The sequence below is a fragment of the Natrix helvetica genome (genome assembly GCF_964273705.1).
Source record: "Natrix helvetica genome assembly, chromosome: 2".
NCBI classification, from domain to species: domain Eukaryota; kingdom Metazoa; phylum Chordata; class Lepidosauria; order Squamata; family Natricidae; genus Natrix; species Natrix helvetica.
In genome coordinates this window covers 119556205-119578294 of record NC_138552.1, presented here as the reverse complement: position 1 = coordinate 119578294, position 22090 = coordinate 119556205, and the positions used below count along the sequence as shown (strand labels likewise).

Here is a 22090-nt window from a genome sequence, read left to right as displayed (position 1 = left end):
TGGGGAGCCACTGTAACAGGAGCACGAAAATTCCTCATTGCATACAACATCAACCTGCTGTGTACAAAGGAACTAGCACATCGGATAGCACTTAACATTCGGGAACAGGGCCGTAGTAAGAACCAGGTACTCTAGGGAAGGTTGGCTTGTAGATCTTCCTATTCTGCACTCCAATAAAATCTCAAAACAAGGCAAGGCAGTCATCAAGTTTGATCAGCAAATTGGAATCTAGTACAAAAGGCTGAACTTGTTTGCTTTTCAGAGTCTTCTCTGTTTCTCACTTACAGCCTGGGCGGTTAAAACAGGTGCAAGGCATGGGATGGTATTTGGATGAGGAAAACATTGCTCAAGTCTCTACAAATCTGTTGGATTTTGAAACTACTCCTCTTCATGTGGTCTATGAAGAAGTTTGCAAGGATGCCAAGGTGAGTGGCACAAAGATGATCAATTAAATGAGATTGGGGTGGAGCAAAATGCACTGGGCTTGGGGCTTCCTCTCTGAAATTTCCCTTGAATTAATTTTTTGGGAGGTCGGGTGAATCACAGAGCCGTCAATTATGTACCCCAAGAATTCAACCCTTGGCACATTTATTTTACATTTTTCTTTTTTAAGATGGAGGCCTTTTTCTCGAATTCTTGTCAAAACTGCACGTACTCATTTTAAAAGTTGCGCCTCGTTTGCAGCCAATACCAAGATGTCGTCAAAATAGGGGACTACTCCTGGAATCCCCTGCAAAAGCTGTTCCATGATGCTTTGGAACAGTCCAGGGGCAATACTAACGCCGAATTGCAGGTGGTGACATTTGAATGCACCCCTGTGAGTCACAATGGTTTAGGCCTCCACTGTAGCACCATCTACTGGCAATTACTGGTATGCCTCCGCCATGTCTAATTTCTCGAAAATTTTTCCAGGGCCTAGTGAATGGAGAAGGTGCTGTACGATGTTTATAGGGTACATGCTTTGTTGTAGCGCCTTGTTTATTGTACATTTGTAATCCACGCAGATGCGGACTGACCCATCAGATTTGACAGGTGTCACTATCGGGGTCTCCCAGGGTGCGTGATCGACCTGCTCTAGGATTCCCTGGCCTATGAGCTTGTCAATTTCCCTGTCAATTTTAGGGCGGAGAGCGAAAGGCACTCTCCTGGGTTTAAACCTTATTGGCACTATTGAAAGAAATTGGGGTCCCCATATACTAACCCAGGCCCAGGCTGAAGATGTCCTCAAACTCCTTAAAGATGGCCTCGGCACCGTCGTCTTTTGGAGCGTTCGATGTTGGGACGTTTGCCACGGTGTGGATGCCAGTTACCTCAAGGCCTAGGGCCTGGAACCAATCTAGCCCTAGGAGGCTCTGCAGGTTGTCGCTGATCACCGTCACCAGGAGTTGTGTGATAAGTGACTCTATTGTCCCCTTTGGGTTGTCTTGGGGTCTTCTGCCAGGCTCCAGAGTTGCCCTTCGGCCAGCGGTGTGGCGCATTTCTAGGTTGCCAGACTGCCTCAGGGAATTCGCTCCGGCACACCTTGGCTTTGGGACCCGTCTTCCCACAGCGCTGGCAGGTTGCGTCTCTGAAGCAGCAGCTTTTCCTGGCATGCTCATCACCACAGCTAGCACAGGGAGGAGAAGGCTGTTTAAATTTGCGCGCCGGCTGGGTGTGGCTACTGCACACGCAGTAGCCATCATCTTCTTCCCCCTCAGAACTCTTGGCCTCTGCAGCTTCACGATGAACGCGTGTAGTCTTTCGCGCTTCTGGAGCCAGGTCCGTTCCCCATTCTAAAATGTTATTTTGGCTATGTATTCCCCCAGCTATCTCTACTCCTGTCAAGCATGCCTCCTTCAATATCCAAGAAAGAAAAACCTCAACTCCATGTTAATAGAGATAAAGTACTTTTACTAAATATGAAGTGAAAGCAGCTAAAAGGAAAGCAAGATCTGAGCCAGAAAGGCGGGAACATATACATATCAAATGTTTACCCAGCACCCTCTGCCCAATTCCCCAACCCAGTGTCCAATCTGCAACTCCCTAAGGTGTCATATGGGGTGCATCTTCAAACAGCCTCATCAAGTTGGTATGTGAAACGGTTCGCCTTGACCGAGTCCAAACATCAGCCACCAGCATGCGCAGAAGATGGTGAGAAGAAGACTCTTCCAGTATAATATTATTCCCTTCCCTAATACCATGCCCCCACCCTGGTTCCTATGGCAGCCGATAGTAAGCAAGTGTAGCAAAGCAGCTGTAAGCAAGTAACCAAAACAAGGCTTATCAGGATAACTGGTGTAGAACTTCCGCAAAGGTCTGGGAGCTCTAATATGAGATTTATCAACCTATTCAGCCTGGGAAGGGGGAAAATGTTTCCAGGAGACCAAATACTGAATGAGACCCCTATGTTTTCTGGACTCCAAGATTTCTTTAACTTCAAAATGTTGCTCTCCCTCAATAAGAAGAGGGACCAGAGGTGAAGGTTGAGGCGGACGAAAGGAAGAAGTATGCTCTGGTTTCAACAGGTTCACATGAAACATAGGATAAATTCTGCTAAGGTTTTTCGGCAGGTCCAACTTCACCGATACCGGATTTATGATTTTTAGAATGGGGAACGGACCTACGTACTTTGACCCAACTTCTTCGACTTTTGGCTGGTTTGCAAAAACTTGGTGGACAAAAACATTCTATCCCCAACTTGGTACTCTTTTGGCTTAACCCTTCGCTTGTTGTTTGTGAGCCTGGTGCACCTCATCTAATGCTTTGCGGGTCATGGGCCAAAACTGCTGAAGTTGATCACTCCATTCAGACAAGGACAAAATTTGCGATTTCTCCTGAGGCAATTCAGGAATTGGTACAAAGTCCTGACCAAACACAACTTTAAAAGGGGTCATGCGGGTACTGCTGTGTACCGAATTATTGTACGCCACCTCTGCTTGAGGTAACAGTTCAGCCCAATTATCCTGTTGATAATTGATGAAACATCGGAGGTACTGCTCCAAAACTGAGTTAGTCCGTTCACAAGCACCATTAATCTGAGGATGGTGGGTGGAGCTTAGTCCCTGGATGGAGCCAATCAATTTCAGGAACTCTTTCCAAAAGAGGGAGGTGAATTGGACTCCCCAGTCTGAAATAATGCATTCAGGCACTCCATGCAACCTATATACACGTGAAATAAACAATTTAGCCAACAACTTCAGTGATGGGATCTTGGAACCCGGCACAAAATGAACCTGTTTGGAAAACAGATCGGTGATAACCCAAATAACGGTATTCCCCAGACTTTCTGGTAACTTGACAATAAAGTCCATTGATATCTCTTTCAATGGGGCCCCTGGACGGGCAACCCTTTGGAGGAGACCCTGGGGCTTCCCCGGTGGTCTTTTTGCAGCTGGACAGATGGGACAACTGGCTATGTAGGACTCAATGTCTTTTTTCAAAGAAGGCCACCAAAATTGCCTCTTAATCAGATGCAAAGTCTTTACAAATCCAAAATGGCCCACCATTCTCGAATCGTGGGCCCGTTGAAGTACGACAGGTTTCAGGTCAGCTGGAACATACAGTTTAGTTCCTACCCACGCCAGTCCATCTTTCATGGTGCATTCATCAGAATGTTCCATGAACCAGTCATCGGATTCAAGGCCATCTTTGAGTTTGTTCATTAGGTCCATAGTTACATCCAAGTCTACTGGGCCTTGGCTCCTAGTAATCATTGGGGCAGCAATATTTCTAGCTGGGATGAACCATGCTCAGTTTAGAGCTGTTGTGCTGGGGAAGCCTGGAGAAGGCATCAGCCATAAAGTCCCCCCCCCCCACCGGGATGTATTTCAGGGTAAAATTGAACCAGTTGAAGTGTTGTGCCCAACGCAATTTTTTAGGTGACAGTTTTCACGGGGTCTTCAATGCTTTTAAATGTTTATAATCAGTCCATACTTCAAAAGGGTGTTTCACCCCCTCCAGGAAATGTCGCCATGTCATCAAAGCTCATCTAACAGCAAAAGCTTCCTTCTCCCATATGGCCCATCTCCTTTCTGTCTCTGTAAGCTTATGTGAGGTGTAAGCAAACAGTTGCAATTTACTGTCAGCGTTTGTTTGAAGTAATACCGCCCCCACCGCCACATCACTGGCATTAGCCTGTACCATGAATGGCGCATCCATATCAGGGTGTTTCAAAACTGGCTCTGCTGCAAAGAGTCGCTTTAATTTCTCAAAAGCGGCTTGACACTCCATAGTCCAGTTCAAAGGCTTCCCTAGCCTAGGTTTTGCTTCTCCTTTAGATTTTAGAAGATTTGTAATGGGCAGAGCGGTGTTAGCGAATGAGGGAATAAATTGACGATAAAAATTTGCAAATCCCAGAAAACTTTACAATTGCTTGCAAAGTGCGAGGAAGCGCCCAATCAGTAAAGGCCTGGACTTTTGCCGGGTGCATCTCAATGCCTTTGTGGGAGATACGGTATCCCAGGTAATCAATCTGTTCCTGATAAATTTCACATTTAGACAATTTCGCGTAAGGTTCAGCGGCTCGGAGTTTCTTGAGGACTGAGTGGACCAAAGTCATGTGTTTCTCACATGTTTCCATGTAGATAAGGATGTCGTCGAGATAGACTAACACGCCCTTGTGTACAGTTGCTCATGCAAAACTTCATTTATTAATTGCATGAAAACTGCTGGTGCCCCCTGCAGACCAAACGGGAGTACCCTGAACTAGAAGCATCCCAAAGGGCAGTTGAAAGCAGTTTTCCACTCATCCCCTTCTTTGATTCTGACTCTGTAGTAGGCCTCCCTTAGATCCAACTTGGTAAAAATCTTCCCCTTCCCTAAGTGGGCTAACATATCCTTCATGAGTGGCAGGGGGTATACATTTTCCATGCAAATTCCATTAAGGTTTTTGTAATTCACACATAAACAAAAGGAGCCATCTTTCTTTTCTCTGAACAATACAGGTGTGGCCACTCGTGGCCTAGCTGGTTGTATGAAACCCCTTTTTAAGTTTTAGTCAATGAACTTTTGTAATTCCTCCATTTCACGTGGGGTCATCGAGTATATCTGGGGTTTAGGGAGTTTCTCCCCTGGGATGATTTCAATGCTACAATCAGTGGCTTGGTGGGGGGGGGAATAGTTTGTCGGAGGCCTTTTCACTGAAAACCTCCTTGAGGTCCCAATATTCTTTGGGGATTTTCTCTTCCCCTTTAATCTTTTCCTGCACATTTGGGTGCTCCCCCCAGAGAAGCTTTTAACTCTGGGATGGGTGCGAAGTGAGATCTTGCTTAATGTCAGGTATGCCTCCTTCAATATCCAAGAAAGAAAAACCTCAACTCCATGTTAATAGAGATAAAGTACTTTTACTAGATATGAAGTGAAAGCAGCTAAAAGGAAAGCAAGATCTGAGCCAGAAAAGCAGGAACATATATATATCAAATGTATAGCAAGCTTCCAATTTGGCTATCAAGATTAGAAGCAGTAGTACACCCAAATTTTATCAACCAGGAAAAACAGGTCACCTATAAAGATATAATAGACAAAGAAGGGAGATTAAGATCGAGGCAAAAGCTAAAAGAGCAAGGGATAGAATTGGAATGGTGGTTCTATCTTCAAATCCAATCATGTTACTCGAAAGATATGAAAGAGTGGGGCATTAATAGGGAGCTGATGGCAATAGATAAGATCCTTTTGGGGACAAACAATAAATTGATAAAGAAGATTTACACATTTTTATTGGAATATAAGATGGAAGAAGAGCAGGTTAAGGAGACAATGGTAGCATAGCGATAAACTTTGGCTATAATATACATCTGGAAAAATGGCAAGAACTATGGGAAAAAATAGGAAAATAACATTGTTGATTCCGTATAAAGAAAACTTATATAAAATGTTTTATAGGTGGCATCTCCCACCCGTGAGACTAGCCAAAATGTTTAGACATTTAGCGTCAAATTGTTGGAAATGTGATTATGAATCAGGCACGTACTACCATGGTGGTCATGCCAAAAAACAAAAGAATATTGGTGGAGTATTCAAAGGTGGCTGATAGAGATAACTGAAGAGGAAATGGAATTCAAACCAGAACTATTTCTTTTGGGAATCATAAATGATAAACATAACAAGGGGGTAATCTAGTTAACAATACATATTATTGGACTTCTGGTTCCGGCTGTGGATCACGACGGGCGTGCTTCGCTCGCCCCGCACGCTCTTGGTGGGCTCCCCCTTAATCGGGGGGGCACAGGGAGCTTCGTAGGGGCCCCTGCCGAGGGGGTGACTAGCAGGGGGTTCCCTGCGGCGGTGGCGGCCGTGGGGGGGGGGTCCCTGCATTACCCTAGGCACCAGGAGGCAAAAGGGGAGGCGCGAGTTCGTGCTTTCGCATAGAGGCAGCTGGACGAATTAGACGATTTGAAGGCTGCAGCTGCAATGTGGTGAGGTGGAAATCCCCCTCATTCCCTTTTCAGACTGAAAAAAAAGGATTGCCAGCTTTTTAAAATGTTCAATCTGCTCTTGGGAAGTGTTAGTAGAGGGAGGGGGATTTCCCCCCCCCCCTTGGAAAAGCAGTTTTAAATTGCTCTCTACCCCCGGAGGAGGTGTGGAGAGAGCTGTGGAATGAAATCACACTCATAGCAAACAGCAGATGAATACTTTGCTGCAATTGTGAAAATGAGGTGATGATTTGACTTTTGTGAAAACTTTAAAAACTTTTGGTTTGTTGCCTTCTGATCCCGGTGCTGGCAAGGCAAGATGGCACACTTCCGTTGTCTTATGGTGCTTTGAAATTTGACTCCACCCACAGAAACTGCTGGCATTTTGTCTTTGTCTCTGTGACACTCAGAGATATTTCTTGATATACAATACCTTGGACTTGGAACAATGGATTTTACTATTTGGATTTGAACTATAGAAAAGGTCTCTATTTGCCTGGACTGCCTGCCTCGCGATCTCTCTTGGCTACCCACCTTTACAGCTCCCTTTTTATTGTATTGACACAGACATCTCTGAGCTTTCTTTATTAAAATGGCACCGAAAAGACCACCACCTGGGAAACCAGGCTTTGCGGGTTCTGCCCCTACATCTTCAACATCTAGTCCCAGCGGGCAACAGACACTAATATCTCTGTTACAACCCAAGCCCCCGGAGGGGGATCTAACCCAACAGATGCTACAAAAGATCTTAAAGGGGCAGGAGGAATTGAAGAACCAACTAAAAGAAATGAACGAACAGCTCAGAGAAAATCAAAACCGAACGGCTCAAAATGCGCGAAGACTGGAAGTTTTGGAGGAGGGGATGGCCGAGATGAGGGGGGAGGTGAGGGGAGTCCAGAGAGGAAATCAAGAACTTGAGAACCATCAGATAAAAATGGAGTTTGAAAGAATGTCTTTTTTCCTTAGATTTCAAAATGTAATTGAGGCTGATGATGAAGATTTGAGGGAAATTATGACAAAGTTATGGCTGAATTTATTAAAAAAGACAGACAACAGCTGGGATGGGATATTGACCTGGTCTATAGAGTCAATTCCGCTTACGCTAGAACACAGAATGTTCCAAGGGAGGTTCACATTAAATTCCTTAGAAAGACTACAAGATATGAGATTCTGAGTGCACAAAGGGGGCAAGTGTTAAAATACAAGGATAGAGAGATAGCCATCCTGAAACAAATCCCAAAGAAAGTTAGAGATAAAAGAAAAAAATATTCGGTTTTTAGCAAAGAAAGTATGCCAGAAAGGGATGGCTTCTCCCAGAAGGTATGTTGATATTCTGGGAGGACACTAGAGTTAGAATTAACACAACCATGGAGGCGGAGGTCTTCATGGAAAAAAACAAAGTGCTCCTAGATAAAACCGATGACACCACACGGGATACACAAGACATGGGAGGTGCCGGAGCCTTGCTGGAGGGGGGAGAAGAGGCAACACCGAGAAAACTTAGATCACAAAAGTGAATTAGAAAAATGATGCAATTGCTAATACAGAGACTTTTTTCTATTTGATATAAAATAGATTGAAATTATTTGAAGATATAAGGTAAAAATATGCTGTCAAAATATTGCTAAGTAGTGAATACTTAATGTATTAATAAGTGAAAGTTATGAGAATTGGGGGGAGTGCCATTTCCTGCATAATGTAGCTGTCAAAATTTATAACTTCATCCACTATCCCCTTTCCTGAAATTTTCTGTAAAACCAATAAAAAAAATTTACAAAAAAAAACAAAAAAACCCCAATACATATTATTACGGCAGTGACAATGGTCTTTGCCCAAAACGGGAAAAACAGGAAAATTCCACAAGAAGGGGAAGTAATTCTGATTTGTGCTGAAATGGATAAATTGACATGGGAATTGAAGAATAAAGATGAATCAGAATATTATAAGATTTGGGATAAATTTTATTGATGGTTGGAACAAAAAAGGAAAGACCCAAAATAAGCAATGACTAAGATTTATAGAATGGAGATTAGAATTATGTATGAAACTATAATAGTGAATATGTATAAGATAAAAACAAAACAACGTGGTTGGAAATATGATATTTTTAGATTTGTAAACACTGAATAGACCAATTGTAAATAAGCATGGTGATTATAATATATAACTTTATATCTTAGTATGTATGGCAAAGACTTTGCCAGGACGGTAACACTGGGTCCAATGTTTTAATTTATGTTCAATAAAAAAACTTTTTATAAAAAACAAAACAAAACAAAAATAGGCTGGCCAACTTCTTGGCAGAGGGTAGTCCCTTGCAGGTGGTGAAATGGGCTTGCTTTGAGAATAAGTCAATCATGGTCCAAATGACTGTGTTCCCGCCACTCTCTGGGAGCTCGACTATAAATTATGGGTGCAACAAAATGATGGCTGCCAGATGGTTTCTTTTGTTTTTTTAAGAGGTCTACACGGTGGTACAGACCCTTTTGAATGCTGCAAAAGCTTCTGCAGAGCTTCACAATCCTTGTTAAGGCAGCAAAATAAAGCAGTTGTTCCTGGGCCACACAGCGATGACCTGAATGCAGCTGCCATTTTGTGGGTATGACAAAATGGTGTCTGATCTGGGAGCCACATTATGCAGCCGCACAAAGAAACAATCCATTCCAGTGCTCTGGAAACAGGGGTGGGATCCTACACTTTAACAACCAGTTCTCTAAGCAATACTTGAAAAATGAAATTCAAAGGTATGCCAATATGGCAATAATATGTAACAATGTTGTGGTAATTGTTAGATAGGGTGAATGGATGAGGTAGACTCAAGCTTCAGCAACAAACAGCTCTTTATTAAGTGACAACTATTTACAATCCAGCAAAGCCTCTGTCTGGCAGCAGTCCCTTTATAGGGAGCTGTTAAACCTCTTGACCAATCACATTCAAGTATTGTTCCCACCGGAACAGAGAACCTGAGTGGAAACTACCATATTGTGTCAGTATGTAACACCCCTCCCATCTTAGTTGGGCTCGTCCAGCTTGTAATGTACTCACGCAAGTAGGTGGTTTTTCTGGTGGCTCGCCAAGACCTGCACAGTTCAGTTGGTGCTGGATCTTCAGTCAGGTCGATAGACCTGCTGTCTCTCTGGCTTTGCCTTGTGGAAGCTCCTGGAACTTTCCACAGGGCACGGCTGGAGTTTCTAGAGCTAGTTTACTCAGAACTCGCTGTGGCCCTGTAACTTCACCAGATAAGTATCCTGGTACCTTCGGGCTTGAGCAGTCTGTGGAAGGAGTGAGTTTGTGCTCCTTTTGGGTAGGGCTTTGGCTAACCAGTGCAGGAGTTACCTCTGGTTGCCTAAGATTTGATTGGGAGAGGTGGCTTCGGAGCTGGTCAATGTGCCGCCTCCATGTTCTACCGTCCTCGAGCTCCAATTGGTATGAGCGATGTCTGGTAATTCCTGTAACCATGGCAGGAATCCAGAGCCCCCCCCAGTGTAATTGTGGGTGTAAACTTGATCCCCTATGCTAAAGTGTCTAAGCTTGCCGGTCGAGGGGTGTCGCGGCAGAGTAGTTTGAGTGTAGCTGGTCAAAGGGCGATCTTAGCCGGCGACCCATTAGAAGCTTGGCGGGACTTCTCTCAGTGGTAGCACTTGGCGTGATGTGCTGGTAAAGGAGGAATTGGCCTACCCATGTTTGCCAATCTCCTGGCCCCATCCTAGATATGGTTTCTTTAGTGGATCACACCATTCTCTCTGCCTGTTCATTACTGGCTGGATGGAATGGAACAACCAGGGCATGACTGATTCCCTGTGAAGCTAAGTAAGTCTTGAATTGAATGGCCATAAATTGGAGCCCGTTGTCAGTCACTGATATTGAGCAGGCCGTGTGTGGAGAAAAGTCTCTGTAGTGCTGTGGTAGTGACCATGAGGACTATCTCTAACCATTTCAAGTAGGCGTCCACAACTACCATGAATACCTGGCCGTAAACCGGGCTGGCAAAGTCGATGTGCACCCTAGACTAGGGTGACTGAGGTCACTCCCACTCCTTAGCGGGCACCTCTGGGGGAGCTGGTCTCGACTCCTGGCACAGTGTGCAGGTAGCCACCCATTCCTCAATCTCCCTATCCATGTTAGGCACCATACATAACTCCTGGCCAAAGATTTCATCCCGACAATTCCAGAATGGCCTACATGCAAGGTCTCTAATAATGCAACTTGCAGTTTGGTTGGAACAATGACCCAGTCTCCCCACAGTAAACAACCATTAACATCGAACAGTTCATCCATTTTAGTTACAAACATTTTAAATTCAGGTCCAACCGGCCCCTTGGGACACCCCCTCCACACCCAGTTCAAAACCTGTGCAAGAGTTCGGTCCTTCGCTGAGTGACAGGCAATCTCGCTGGAGGAGACAGGGCCGGTCTCAAGGCAGTCTATGAGCAGGACCGGAGTCTCAGGGGTTGGATCAGCCAGCAGTTCTGGTAGAGGGCACGGGCTGAGGGTGTCAGCATGCACGTTAGTGCTGCCCAGTCGATGAACGAGGTGTTAGCTGTAGGCCATGAAGAAAATAGTCCAATGAGTCATTTGCGGTGACAGCGATGCCGGGGTAGGCCAGTCCCCAACCAAAAGGCCCAAAAGCAGTTTATGGTCCATGATGATTTCAAAATCACAGCCATACCAGTACTCAAGGAATCGCTTAACGCCAGCTACCGCAGCCAGAGTCTCACAGTCCAGTTGGCTGTAGTTCCGCTCGGCAGCTGACAGGGTCCTCGAGTAGCAGGTGATGGGCACCCCATTGGGCATGCAGTGGCTGAGGATGGCTCCGACACCAAATTGGGAAGCATCACAAGTCAGCACAAGTGGCAAAGTCTGGTTGTACTGGACCAGGAACATGTCTGTTGACAGCAGTTTTTTCACCATGGCAAATGTGGCAGTTTCAGCTCTGCCCCAGGTCCATTTCGCCTTCTTGCTGAGGAGCCGATACAAAGGCTCAGCAACCATAGCTTTCTGTTTGAGAAAGATGCTGTAGAAGTTAAGGAGTCTGAGGAACGCCTAGAGCTCAATCTGATTGTGATATGTAGGAGCATCCTGGATTGCTTTAATTTTTTTTGTTTGTAGGGTGAATTCCAGAGCCGTCAACCAGGTACCCCAGAAATTCAATCCTAGGAACATTAATTTGGCATTTTTCTCTTTTGAGGTGGAGACCTTTTTCGCTAATTCTGTTCAAAACAGCCCTAAGTCTTTTGAAAAGTTGGTCCTTATTTGCAGCCAATACCAAAATGTTGTCAAAATAGGGATGACTCCTGGTATCCCTTACAAAAGCCACATCATGACGCTTTGGAACAGTCCAGGGGCAATACTAACGCTGAATTGTAGTGGGTGCATTTAAAGACACCTCACAATGGTTTGGGCCTCCACTGTGGCACCATCTACAGGCAACTGCTGGTATGCCTGCACCATATCCAATTTAGCAAACACCTTTCCCGGGCCAAAGGAATGTAGTAGGTGCTGTACAATGGGCACAGGATAAGCGCTTTGTTGTAAAGCTTTATTTACTGTGCCCTTGTAGTCCGCACAGATGCGGACAAACCCATCAGGCTTGATTGGGGTCACTATAGGGGTCACCCAGCAGTCGTGATCGACCAGCTCTAGAATTCCCTGGCCAATAAATTGGTCCAATTCAAGATCAATTTTGGGACGGAGAGTGAAAGGGATTCTCCTGGGCTTTAGCCTAATAGGGGCTACGTTGGGGTCCAAATTAAAAGAGATTTGAATTCCCACATACTTACCTAGACTGGTGCCTAAGACATCCTCAAACTCCTTAAGGAACTCTTCCGTGCTGTCGTCATGAATGGTGTTGATTCCGGTCACCCTCAGGCCCAGGGATTCGAACCAGTCTAAGCCTAAGAGGCTCTGCAGGGCTCCACCCACCACTGTCACAGGAAGCAGTCTATCGAAGGACTTGAATTGCACTCAGAAAGTACCTTGGCCCAGAACCGGGATTCGGTTCCCCTAGTAGCCGCTCAGGCGTAGGTCTGGAACCCTCAGCTTGTGCCTCCTCAAGTTGGGACAGCCTTCTTTAGCATAGCCCAGGACATGATGATCAGTGACGACCCGGTGTCAATCTCCATAGAGCATGGAGATCTCTCAAGGAGGATGGTGACTCTCAGCTTTTTGTTCCGCTGGGTGCTTGCTTGACTGATTGTGGTCTGGAAGGTTGTGTTGGTTTCTGCCCCAGGCTGCTTTCACCATGGCTGCCATAAATGTTGTCTTGGCAGTTTCGAGCATGCAGGTTGGCCCTTTGGTTGCTTGGGTGCTGCAGGGAATTCGCTTCTGCAGACCCTGGCGATGTGCCCGTTTTGTTCGCAGCACTGGCAGATGGCATCCCGGAAATGGCAGGCAGATTGCTGGTGGTTGCCTCCACAGCTGGCGCAAGGTGCAAAACACATTTCAAATTTCTGTGCCAATTCTTTGCTGTCAGTGCAGATGTGGTAGATTTCATCCTTGCTATCTGAGGCCTCTGGCTCTGTAGTCTCACGATGCACTTTCACAGTTTTGTGCACACTCTTTGGGCTGCTCTGCCTCTGCAGCTTTTCCATCAACTTGGTCAAAGATTCGGTAGCCCTGGCTTTGTCCAGGGTGATTTGTAGAGTGAGGTTTGTCTTGGCGAGCGACCTCCTCTGTAAACTAATGTCCCAAACACCACAAATGATTCTGTTCAGCAATAGTTCATCTAAGTCCCTGAATTCACAGTAGGCCGCAGCCTTCCAAAGTTGATCGTTTCCCCTTCTTTCTGGTTGCGGAGGTTGAATTCGTACCTCCGACGTATATAGATGGTCTGAGAGTGTAGTGTGTCTGCAGCATCTGTTGTAGGACCGACCAAGTGACTGACTATATTGGTGTTGGTTTGGACAAGTCTTTGGCAGTCTCGAACACGTCTGGTCCCCAGTAGCTCAGGAACATTGCTTTCCTCCAGCCTTTGGACAGGCCTAAAAGGTTGTTGGCTTCAAGGAAGCATTTGAACCACATCATATATGAGTCCCAGTGCTCAGTGGCTGGGTCGTACAGAGCTGGTAGGGTGTGCGTAGTCATCTTGTCTTTCAAGCGGATTTGAATTTTCTGCTTTAAGATGGCTGCTTGATTCCGTGCTTTGCTCTGGGCTGCATTGACTTGCTGGATTGTATTTGCTCTTTTTGGTGCCTAGTTGCCTTCCAATCCCACCTTCATCGCCAGTGTTAGCTAGGGTGAATGGATGAGGCAGACTCAGGCTTCAGCAACAAACAGCTCTTTATTAAGTGACAACTATGTACAATTCAGCAAAGACTCTGTCTGGCAGCAATCCTTTTATACCCTTTTATATTTTATCAACCAATCACATTCAAGAATTGTTCCCGCCGGAACAGGGGACCTGAGTGGAAACTACCATACTGTCTGTCAGTATGTAACAGTAATGATCTATAAAATATCTGGTTTATTTCTAGGATCTCAATCTGCCAGTAGTAGGATCTCAGCTAGTGGGACTGATTCCTAAAAAGGCCATGTTAGATACAGCAGAATTTTATATCAAGAAAGAAAATGTCTTCATCCTTGAGGAGGAACATAAAATTAGACTGGTAACTTTTGATATCCATTTATATCTTGGTTTTATATAACAGAAAAGTTTTTTAAAAACCTCATGTGTCCTATAAAATGCATTAAGTTGGATGTTTATTTCCTTTTCAAAAATAATTCAAACTGCAGTGTATGGTTTTCCTTTCATTTTTCATGACAGATATTTCTAAGCTCTTGGTTTGAAGATACTTTTTATTCCTTTGTTATCACCTAACATACCTTTCTAGAGAATGGGATCCTGCACTGTGGTAAATCACAATGTGGCTTCTTTGGTTTTATCATGTTGTGTAAATCTAGTCAACTGTGATTTATCTATTATGGTGTTGGCAACCCAAAGCTCCGGAGCCACATGTAGCTTTTTGACCCCTCTCCTGCAGCTCCCTACTGACCCGGTTGTGTGCCATGCTCTCCACCCTGAGACACTGGCCGAACCCGGCCGTGGCTGAACACAACCTCGCTAACATGAAGGCTGGCAAGGTGGGAATGAGATGTTGGAGGAAGGTATAACAGAAAGGGGGACAGGTCCACAGCTGAGGAGTGAGCACAAGCTGCTGCTGCGGCTTCCCTGAAGACGACCCTCTTCCTTCTCCTCACGCGAGGCGTGATCTCGCACGAAGCGAACCAGCAGTAATGCCGGCAGCAACCCACCCCTGTACTGTTCCAGTATCTGTCCTGATGGTGGTTTGCTCAGTGCAATGTAAACTTAAAAATAAGGAACAGAAGACCTTCATTTGTTTCAAATGCCAATTTCTATTTAATAATATGAATTTGTATTTTTGAATCTCAGGTAATTAATCGTTTGGGCTTGGATTCTTTGACTCCATTCACTCCTAAGGAGCGCATAATTGAGTATGGATATTTTCATTTTCTCACAGATGTATGGTGATAGTGTATGTCTGAAGACTTGGCTGGATGGGTGATATATGGATTTCTAATATATTGAAGTCATATTATGTGTCCTTAGCATGCTTTTTATCCATTTATATTGAATATAGATAGGTCTTAACCTATGGAGCCACAGATAAAAGTGCAATTTGCAGAAACAAACATTGTCTTTACTTCTTAACTTTTTCAGAAATCAAGTTTCCAAAAAGCATGCTGTGTATCTTAAGCACAAATTAAAAGATGCAAATCATTTCATTTCCAGTTTATCATTATGCAAATGTGTTGCACCTGCTTAAGATTTAATAAAATAATTACCGGTACTTAATTAAGTACTATTTAATTCACATAACACTATGATCCCAAGAGATCTGCTTTTCCTTGGGAACTCAATACCATATTCCAAGTGAGCAATTTTTAAAAACATTTTTCTGGCTCAAATAACGTGTTACTTTGGATCATTTCCTCATCCAAAAATCTGTATTCCTATATTTGGAGAGAGATGTCTGAGTACACTCCTTTCTTGACTTCACTTTGTTTTTAAGCAGCATTTTATAGTACCAATAGAAGAGAATATTTGTACATCAGGGTTGAACTGTGGGATCCTTGGTGTTATCTAACTTAGTGGTTTTCTTGCAAGCATTTTTTTTGCCAGACTAGGTGCATCAATGATGTTACCTAGTCTGGTAATGAAATATCTGCAAGAAAACCCCCAAACTCAGAGAACACCAAGGACCAAACAGCATTTTATACTTTGTGATAAAAAAGTGATTTTTTTCCAAATGCTTTTTACCTTCGGAAGGGACATGGTGGAGGATGACAGAGAAAAAGACTGTCTGGTGTCTTTGTCTCTGCACACCTTTGTGCAGAAAGTTGGTGCAAGATCAGCTGCTCCTGGAGGAGGATCAGTATCAGCAGCAATATCATCTTTGGTATGTAGTAGCTACTTCAATACCCCATTTTAAAACTATTATCCTAAATAGTGATTCCACACAGGACTTCTCCTGTAATGTTGATATACAGTAATGCTGAGCTCAGCCAACAAGATTTAAAATTTGAAAATAAATTGTTCTCAGTCAATGCAGACTGCAAACCTTTCCTGTTTTTGATAATATTTGGAAATACTTATTCTGTATTTTTGGTTGAATGTAGGTAAAAGGTTCCTTCTTGATCTGCCAGCCAAATGACATTAAAATAAGCACCTGAGGAATTTTTTTTCCTCGGGAAGTGTATGAACCATAGATACACACATTTCAGAAATTAATTCAATCAATTATACTGTAATTATGCTTATTTTCTTCCTTCAGCTTTTCTTTACTTTACAGGTCTGTGAAGGTAATAATAAAGTTACTTTTTCATTATCATTTTAACTGTGAACTGTTGTTAAATGCTGCAGTCACTAAATGAGAACTACAGGTAGTTCAAAATAATACGGATATCCAAAAATATTAATTAATGTCTCAAAATCAGATTGTTACGTGCAATTACTTCTTTCCAGGACATCACTACATCACAGTTCCAATTTACAACAATGTCAAGAAAATTTTATTTGGAGTAGAATAAAACTTCGTACAAGTTTCAAAAAAGAAATGTGGCCTTGCTCTTCCAAATTTTAAACTGTATTCTAGAACAAGCTGTTTGACAGCAGAATATTACTATTGGAAGGAACTGGGATCCATAGGGTACAGGATAGGGGTGAGTTCTGGCCAGTGTTGCTACCAGTTCTCTTGTGCATGCACTTTGCATGTGCGCATGCATGCGCAATTCAACAGAAATTGTTCTGCGCATTTGCAGAACTAAAAAAAAGATGGTGGTGGCAACAGCTTGGAGGTGTGTCCAGCCTGGGTTGCTGCCAGATCTGCGATCTAGGCTGGCATACCACTACCAGTTGTATGGGTAATGGGACGAACCTGGATGAACCGGTAGGAACCCACCTTTGGTAAAGGGAACAGAACCCACCTTTGGTACAGGAAACAAAATAGGAACAGAATCTGAAAAGCAAATTATAAAACAAAGCTTGACAAAAATGCAGAACTCTTCACAGAAAATAATGCCCAATAAATTTACCATTAGCCTTTTGTGAGAATACTTTTCATGTTGAAGAAAAGTATAATTGCATGTGCAAACATGGAATAGACTAAAGACAAAGGAAGAATTTGATGTACCTACGAATTGCTGGAAGAATAAAATCTGACCTCAGAAATGAGGAACATTAAGAAAATGAAAGAATTTGAAATCCTTATTGAAAATGAAGATCACCTATATACAGTATAACCTTCTAATTAGTTCTGATACAGGGACAGAACAAATGAAAGCATTTATGTTAAATTGGATGCAAAACTTCAAAGACTTTGTCTCAATACAACAATGGGAAGTCTTATTGAAAAAGCTATGATCTGAGAGAAAATTGGTGTAAATTTTTTTACAGATGGTATACAACTCTGTCAATAATGGACAAAGCAATCAAATTAAGTGGTAATCAGTACTGGAAATGCCACAAGACAGAAGAAAAATTCTGCCATATATAGTGGACATGCAAAGCTTTGGAAAGACACAACACCATTCAGCAAATGTCAGAATCAGGGGTGGGTTGAGGAGGGTGCACCAGGGTGCAAGAGGTTCATGGTTTGGGGAAGGTTCCCAGAGTGAACAAGTGTTAGATAAGGAGATCTTTCTCTCTCTCTCTCTCTTTCTCTCTCTCTCACACTCTCTCATTCTCTCTCTCTCCCCCTCCTCTCCTTCTCCCTTTCCCCCACAAGCAGTTTTTCTCCCCAGTATTTTGGTGTAACATAAAAAGTCCCTGCCGCCTGGTGATTGGTGAAATTAGGAAAGTGTAGACATCTTACTTTCCCCCCCTCCTGTGTGACAAAGGCATTTCAGAACATCAGGTCTCTCCTTCTAGGGAGCAGCACTTGGTTGCATGGTGGGATTAATGACATATGGAAAGCGTCAATTTGAGGACCTGGACCCAGTTATGAGGCAACTCATACCCCCATTTCATCAGGCCATGAATCAGCTAATTGCTATAGTAGACAGGGACTCCTTGGCATTCAGCAACTACATGGTGAGTGAAGTGTTCATACTTTCAGCAACTCTGTATTTTGTGCATCTTGTATCTTTGGCTAGGAAGAATGTGGGATAGAGTTGGGGAGTTTTTTGCTTTCTGCTTGATGAAGTATTTTTGAGCAAAAGGTGGAGTGCATATGAAAGGTAAGATGAAAATAAGTTTGAGAATCTATCTTAGAACCTCATCCTCCATGCCTGTTCCCTAGAACAATAGCCTAAGTATGTGTTTGTGTTCTCTACAGGATGCTATGAAACTTCCCAAGCAGACCCATGAGGAGAAAGAGAGGTATTACTGGGCCTTTTGTTCATTACAGTACTTGCTATACAGTACTTGGGACTAATGTTGTGGTCTTCTGTGTTCTAGCCTGGTGTCTCAAACATTACACCAAACTGGCTCTCATGTCCCATGCAGGGCCATGCAAATTTTCTTAGCAAAGAAGAACTGATAGCTTAGCTTCATATGTTGCAAAGAAAATAGTAATATTCCTACTTTGCAAGATAAAGATGTTTTTAAACAATGAAGAGAAAAGAAGGAAAATCTTATGGGACTGAGCAAGTGAGGAGCTCTTGGAGGGAGAAATAGTCACTGAAAGATGTAACGGCTGAATGGATTATGAGTTTCTTGACATAAGGATGGCTCAGACTACTGTTGCATTAATTGCACAATTATAAAAGAAAAGAAACCAAGTAGAAAATATAGCAGACCTTCAGCCCAGGAGGAGACAGCTGCATAGAACAATGACATGGAGCTGGAGCCAAGGGGAACAGGTGAGGTCCTCTAGCCAATCAAAACTGAGGCTGTTATTAGAATGGAATAGAGTGCTGGAGACCATCCGCTCTGAAGGACTTTAGAGCTTTGATCGGAAAATAGCCTTTTTGAAGTGAAGCTGGAGAAATGGCTGTGGATGTATTTCAATGGGCCGGGAGGAGAAAGAGGATGAAATCATCCATTTCTGCATCAGGAAAGTGGTGGGTGGCCTGCCCTGACGTTAGCCAAGCAAAAAATATGGATCTGCCCTGTTAAATTGGGGGGTAGGGGTAGGGGGGAAAGAGAATTTGGCTGACTGAACATCTTTGGCAGATAGAGGGAACCTGGGTCTATTATTACATTACACTTTCCTTAGATGGTGGGCAATCTTTTTTTTCTCTTTGTATTGAATACATTTACATTTTAAAAAGAGTAAAAGAACATGGTAAAAGTAGTCTGGTAGTTCTTAATCAGTTTTTATTGCAAGATAGATGCTCTTATGGCTGCTTCTTTTGGGTTTCCTTGGGATGGGATTGTCTTCCTCGATATATTTCATTGTTTTCTTATTCCCTGTCTGCAGGCGTACAGCAGCCCTGCAGCTAGGCCTGAAGAATGCTGTTGATGTTCCTTTCTCCTTGGCAGAAAAAGTTAACTCTTTATGGCCTTTTTTGAAAGAAATGGCACAGCATGGAAACATAGCCTGCAAATCAGATATCCAGGTATTTGTGCTGCCCAGTCTGAGGACAGAACTGATCTTCAGTTGTGCAACTAATTATTTCATTGAGCTGAACTCTTGCCACAAGTTGCCTGAGTCCTTTTGGAGAAGGGCGGCATATAAATCCAAATAAACAGAAACAGAAACAAGTTGGTTGAAGCCATAGTTGACTGCATGAAGTTGGTAGGTTCCATTCCCCCTGGTCACTGGCATCTCTTCTCCTGTTACTGATTTTAGGTGGCAGCTAAAGCTTTAGAAGCAGGTGTGTTTGGGGCCTATTTCAATGTCATCACCAACTTGAAAGATGTATCAGATGAAGATTTCACACAACAGGTAGGAATTGTTCACATTTGCTTAGAACTATGGACAATTTAGCATTAGTTTGTATCCTTAAAAAAGGCTGAAACAGCTCTTCAGCTATGTTAAGAGTGGTTGAGATTATTTGAATGATTCTGTTTGGTGTGAGTTGGACTGGAGGGCTGGTGACTCCCTTGCTAAAAACTCTATTTTTTAAACATTTTTCTCTAAGATAAGAGACACTTGATAAAAGGTGTTTCCCAGAAGGCTTAGATCAGGGGTGTCAAACTCACATCATCATGTGATATATTGTGTCATTTCCCCCCTTCACTAAACCAGGTGTGGGTGTGGCCAACATGTAACACATCTGGCCCATGGACCGCGAGTTTGACAGCCCTGACTTAGATGATGGCATTCTTTAAGTCAAGGGTTTCAGCCACAGTTTCACAGTTAAGGAAAGTCTAACAGACATTGTCCCCTCTCTCAATCTTAGTTTGAGTTCATGCCTTAGAACTTATCTTTAACTGTGCCTTACTTAGTTCAAGTACGGTAGGGAATGAATGATGACCACAATGACTCAAGAAATTCACTAAATATCCCCCTCATGATCAAGAGTCACTTCCCTTAGAGCACTGTTTCTCTACTTTGGCCACTTTAAGATGTGTAGACTTCAAGTTCCTAATTCTTCAACCAGCATTCCTAGCTGAGGCATTCTGGGAGTTGAAGTCCACATATCTTAAAGTTGCCAAAATTGGGAAGTAGTGCCTTAGACTAGAGCTACTTGTCAGGGATTTGCCAATTTTAGCTGGTCTTTTGAGTCAAAATAGTTTTAAAAGGGAAAGCTCCCACCTCATCCTGTTATTGTCTCATATCTCCTTCCTCATCCTCCCCCATTTTTTTCTGCCTGTTATTTTGCTTTATTGCTTCACGCTAATTGACTACTCTTGAAATCTACATGCTGTGTTAAGTCACATTTTATGCACAGTAATCACTATGTAGCTGACCTACATTCCATTCTGAGAATCTGATGTCCTTTGTTTATTTTGCTATACTTATGTATTAATATATTTATGCTATAGTTTTTGCGAAATCTTATCATATACTTTACACAGTTAGAAATCAATCCAGGGAAAAATCCTTTCCTTACTGTATCTGTCAACTGAGTTGTAGCATCCTCACATAATATGTCCAAATAGGATAATTTGAGCCTCACTATGCAAAATACCACTTCTTCATGATTAAGTCAGGACTAAAGTAAGTAATTCTCTGCCTCTCTCCCTCCCTCTCTCTCCTTCTCCCTCCCTCCCTCCCCCCGCCTCTCTCTCGCAGATGCATAGGAATATGTCCTACTTCTTGGAGGAAGCCCAAAAGAATACAACAGTTATCCTAGATCATCTGGACAAGCGGGCAACATGAAATATTGTATCTACAACCAATTTGTTTAAAGATAACATTCTTATCTATAGTACTGTTCAGCTACATTCAGACAGATTTGACACTTCTGAGAAAAAAAAAACTTACTTTCTATCCTATACATGGATGAATTTTGTTACAAATTCAAAGGTTTTCTGGTGTAAAGGGATCTCCTTTTGCTGCCTGTTATCCCATCTTAATAATCATGATAGCAATACGAAGCAAGTTTTCAGTGACCCACCAATGTTCAAAAGTCTTGTTTAGAAAGCTTTAAATCTACAAAATATGAGCAATGTAGCATATCATTTCAGCCATCCTGCCAAATGTTAGATTGTTAGATTAAGCAAAGTTACTGAAAGGAAAATACTGAGCCCTCCAACACAATCCTTTGGTTTATTATTTGAATGACAAATGTATCTTGAGCGGAATTTTGTAAAGTGGAAATAAATCATATTGTCCTCAATAAACACTGGCTATGAGGAGGGTGTTTTGTGTCCTAATTCGTGCATCAATGCTTAGATATATATACTGCTGTGGCATTATGATTATGGAAAGAGTTATTGCATTTATTCTTATTCTGATTACCTGGTCTCATCGTGACACTTTCTCTTTTATAAGTATATTCTTTCATAATTCTATAAAGAATTGCTTCTGCAGTAATATTTCAGCTGACTAGTGTTACCTGACATTATTTGGAGGCCCTTGTTTCCCAAAAGTTGGAATGGACAGTCTAAGCCTTTGCACATGGACAAAACAAGCACCATGCTCTTCCACGGAGAACCTGCAGGAAAAGACTCTTCGTGAGCCAGTATGAGATTCCATCTCCAGTGGGAGAGGTGAGGAGGGCAGGGGCTGCTTCTGAGGGCATTGACAGTGTCAACTCTCCCATCATGGAATGGAAGTGGGCTTGTCTGGTTCTTTTTTGTGTGTCTCAGGCTGCAAAATATTTTGGGGCTGCTCTGGAGAGGCAACTTCAGC

General features: G+C 43.1%; 1 protein-coding gene across 1 annotated transcript; it reads left to right on the top strand.

Annotated features, from left to right (window-relative positions):
• The first annotated feature begins 6 nt into the window (after positions 1 to 6).
• FTCD (formimidoyltransferase cyclodeaminase) lies at positions 7 to 21591 on the top strand. The gene is made up of 10 exons (XM_081945264.1): positions 7 to 126; positions 288 to 425; positions 13862 to 13993; positions 14779 to 14840; positions 15676 to 15805; positions 17776 to 17937; positions 18182 to 18225; positions 19268 to 19406; positions 19640 to 19735; positions 21029 to 21591. Exons 2-10 carry the CDS (start codon positions 315 to 317, stop codon positions 21113 to 21115), a joined length of 963 nt encoding a protein of 320 aa, XP_081801390.1. The 5' UTR covers positions 7 to 126; positions 288 to 314; the 3' UTR covers positions 21116 to 21591.
• Positions 21592 to 22090: the final 499 nt, after the last annotated feature.

Excerpts from the sequence above, each read along its gene's own strand:
- FTCD (XM_081945264.1), top strand. The coding sequence starts at position 315 with ATGGGATGGTATTTGGATGAGGAAAACATTGCTCAAGTCTCTACAAAT. Across the intron at positions 15,806-17,775 it reads CAGCAGCAATATCATCTTTG|GGAGCAGCACTTGGTTGCAT; the intron begins GTATGTAGTAGC and ends CTCTCCTTCTAG. Across the intron at positions 19,736-21,028 it reads ATGAAGATTTCACACAACAG|ATGCATAGGAATATGTCCTA; the intron begins GTAGGAATTGTT and ends TCTCTCTCGCAG.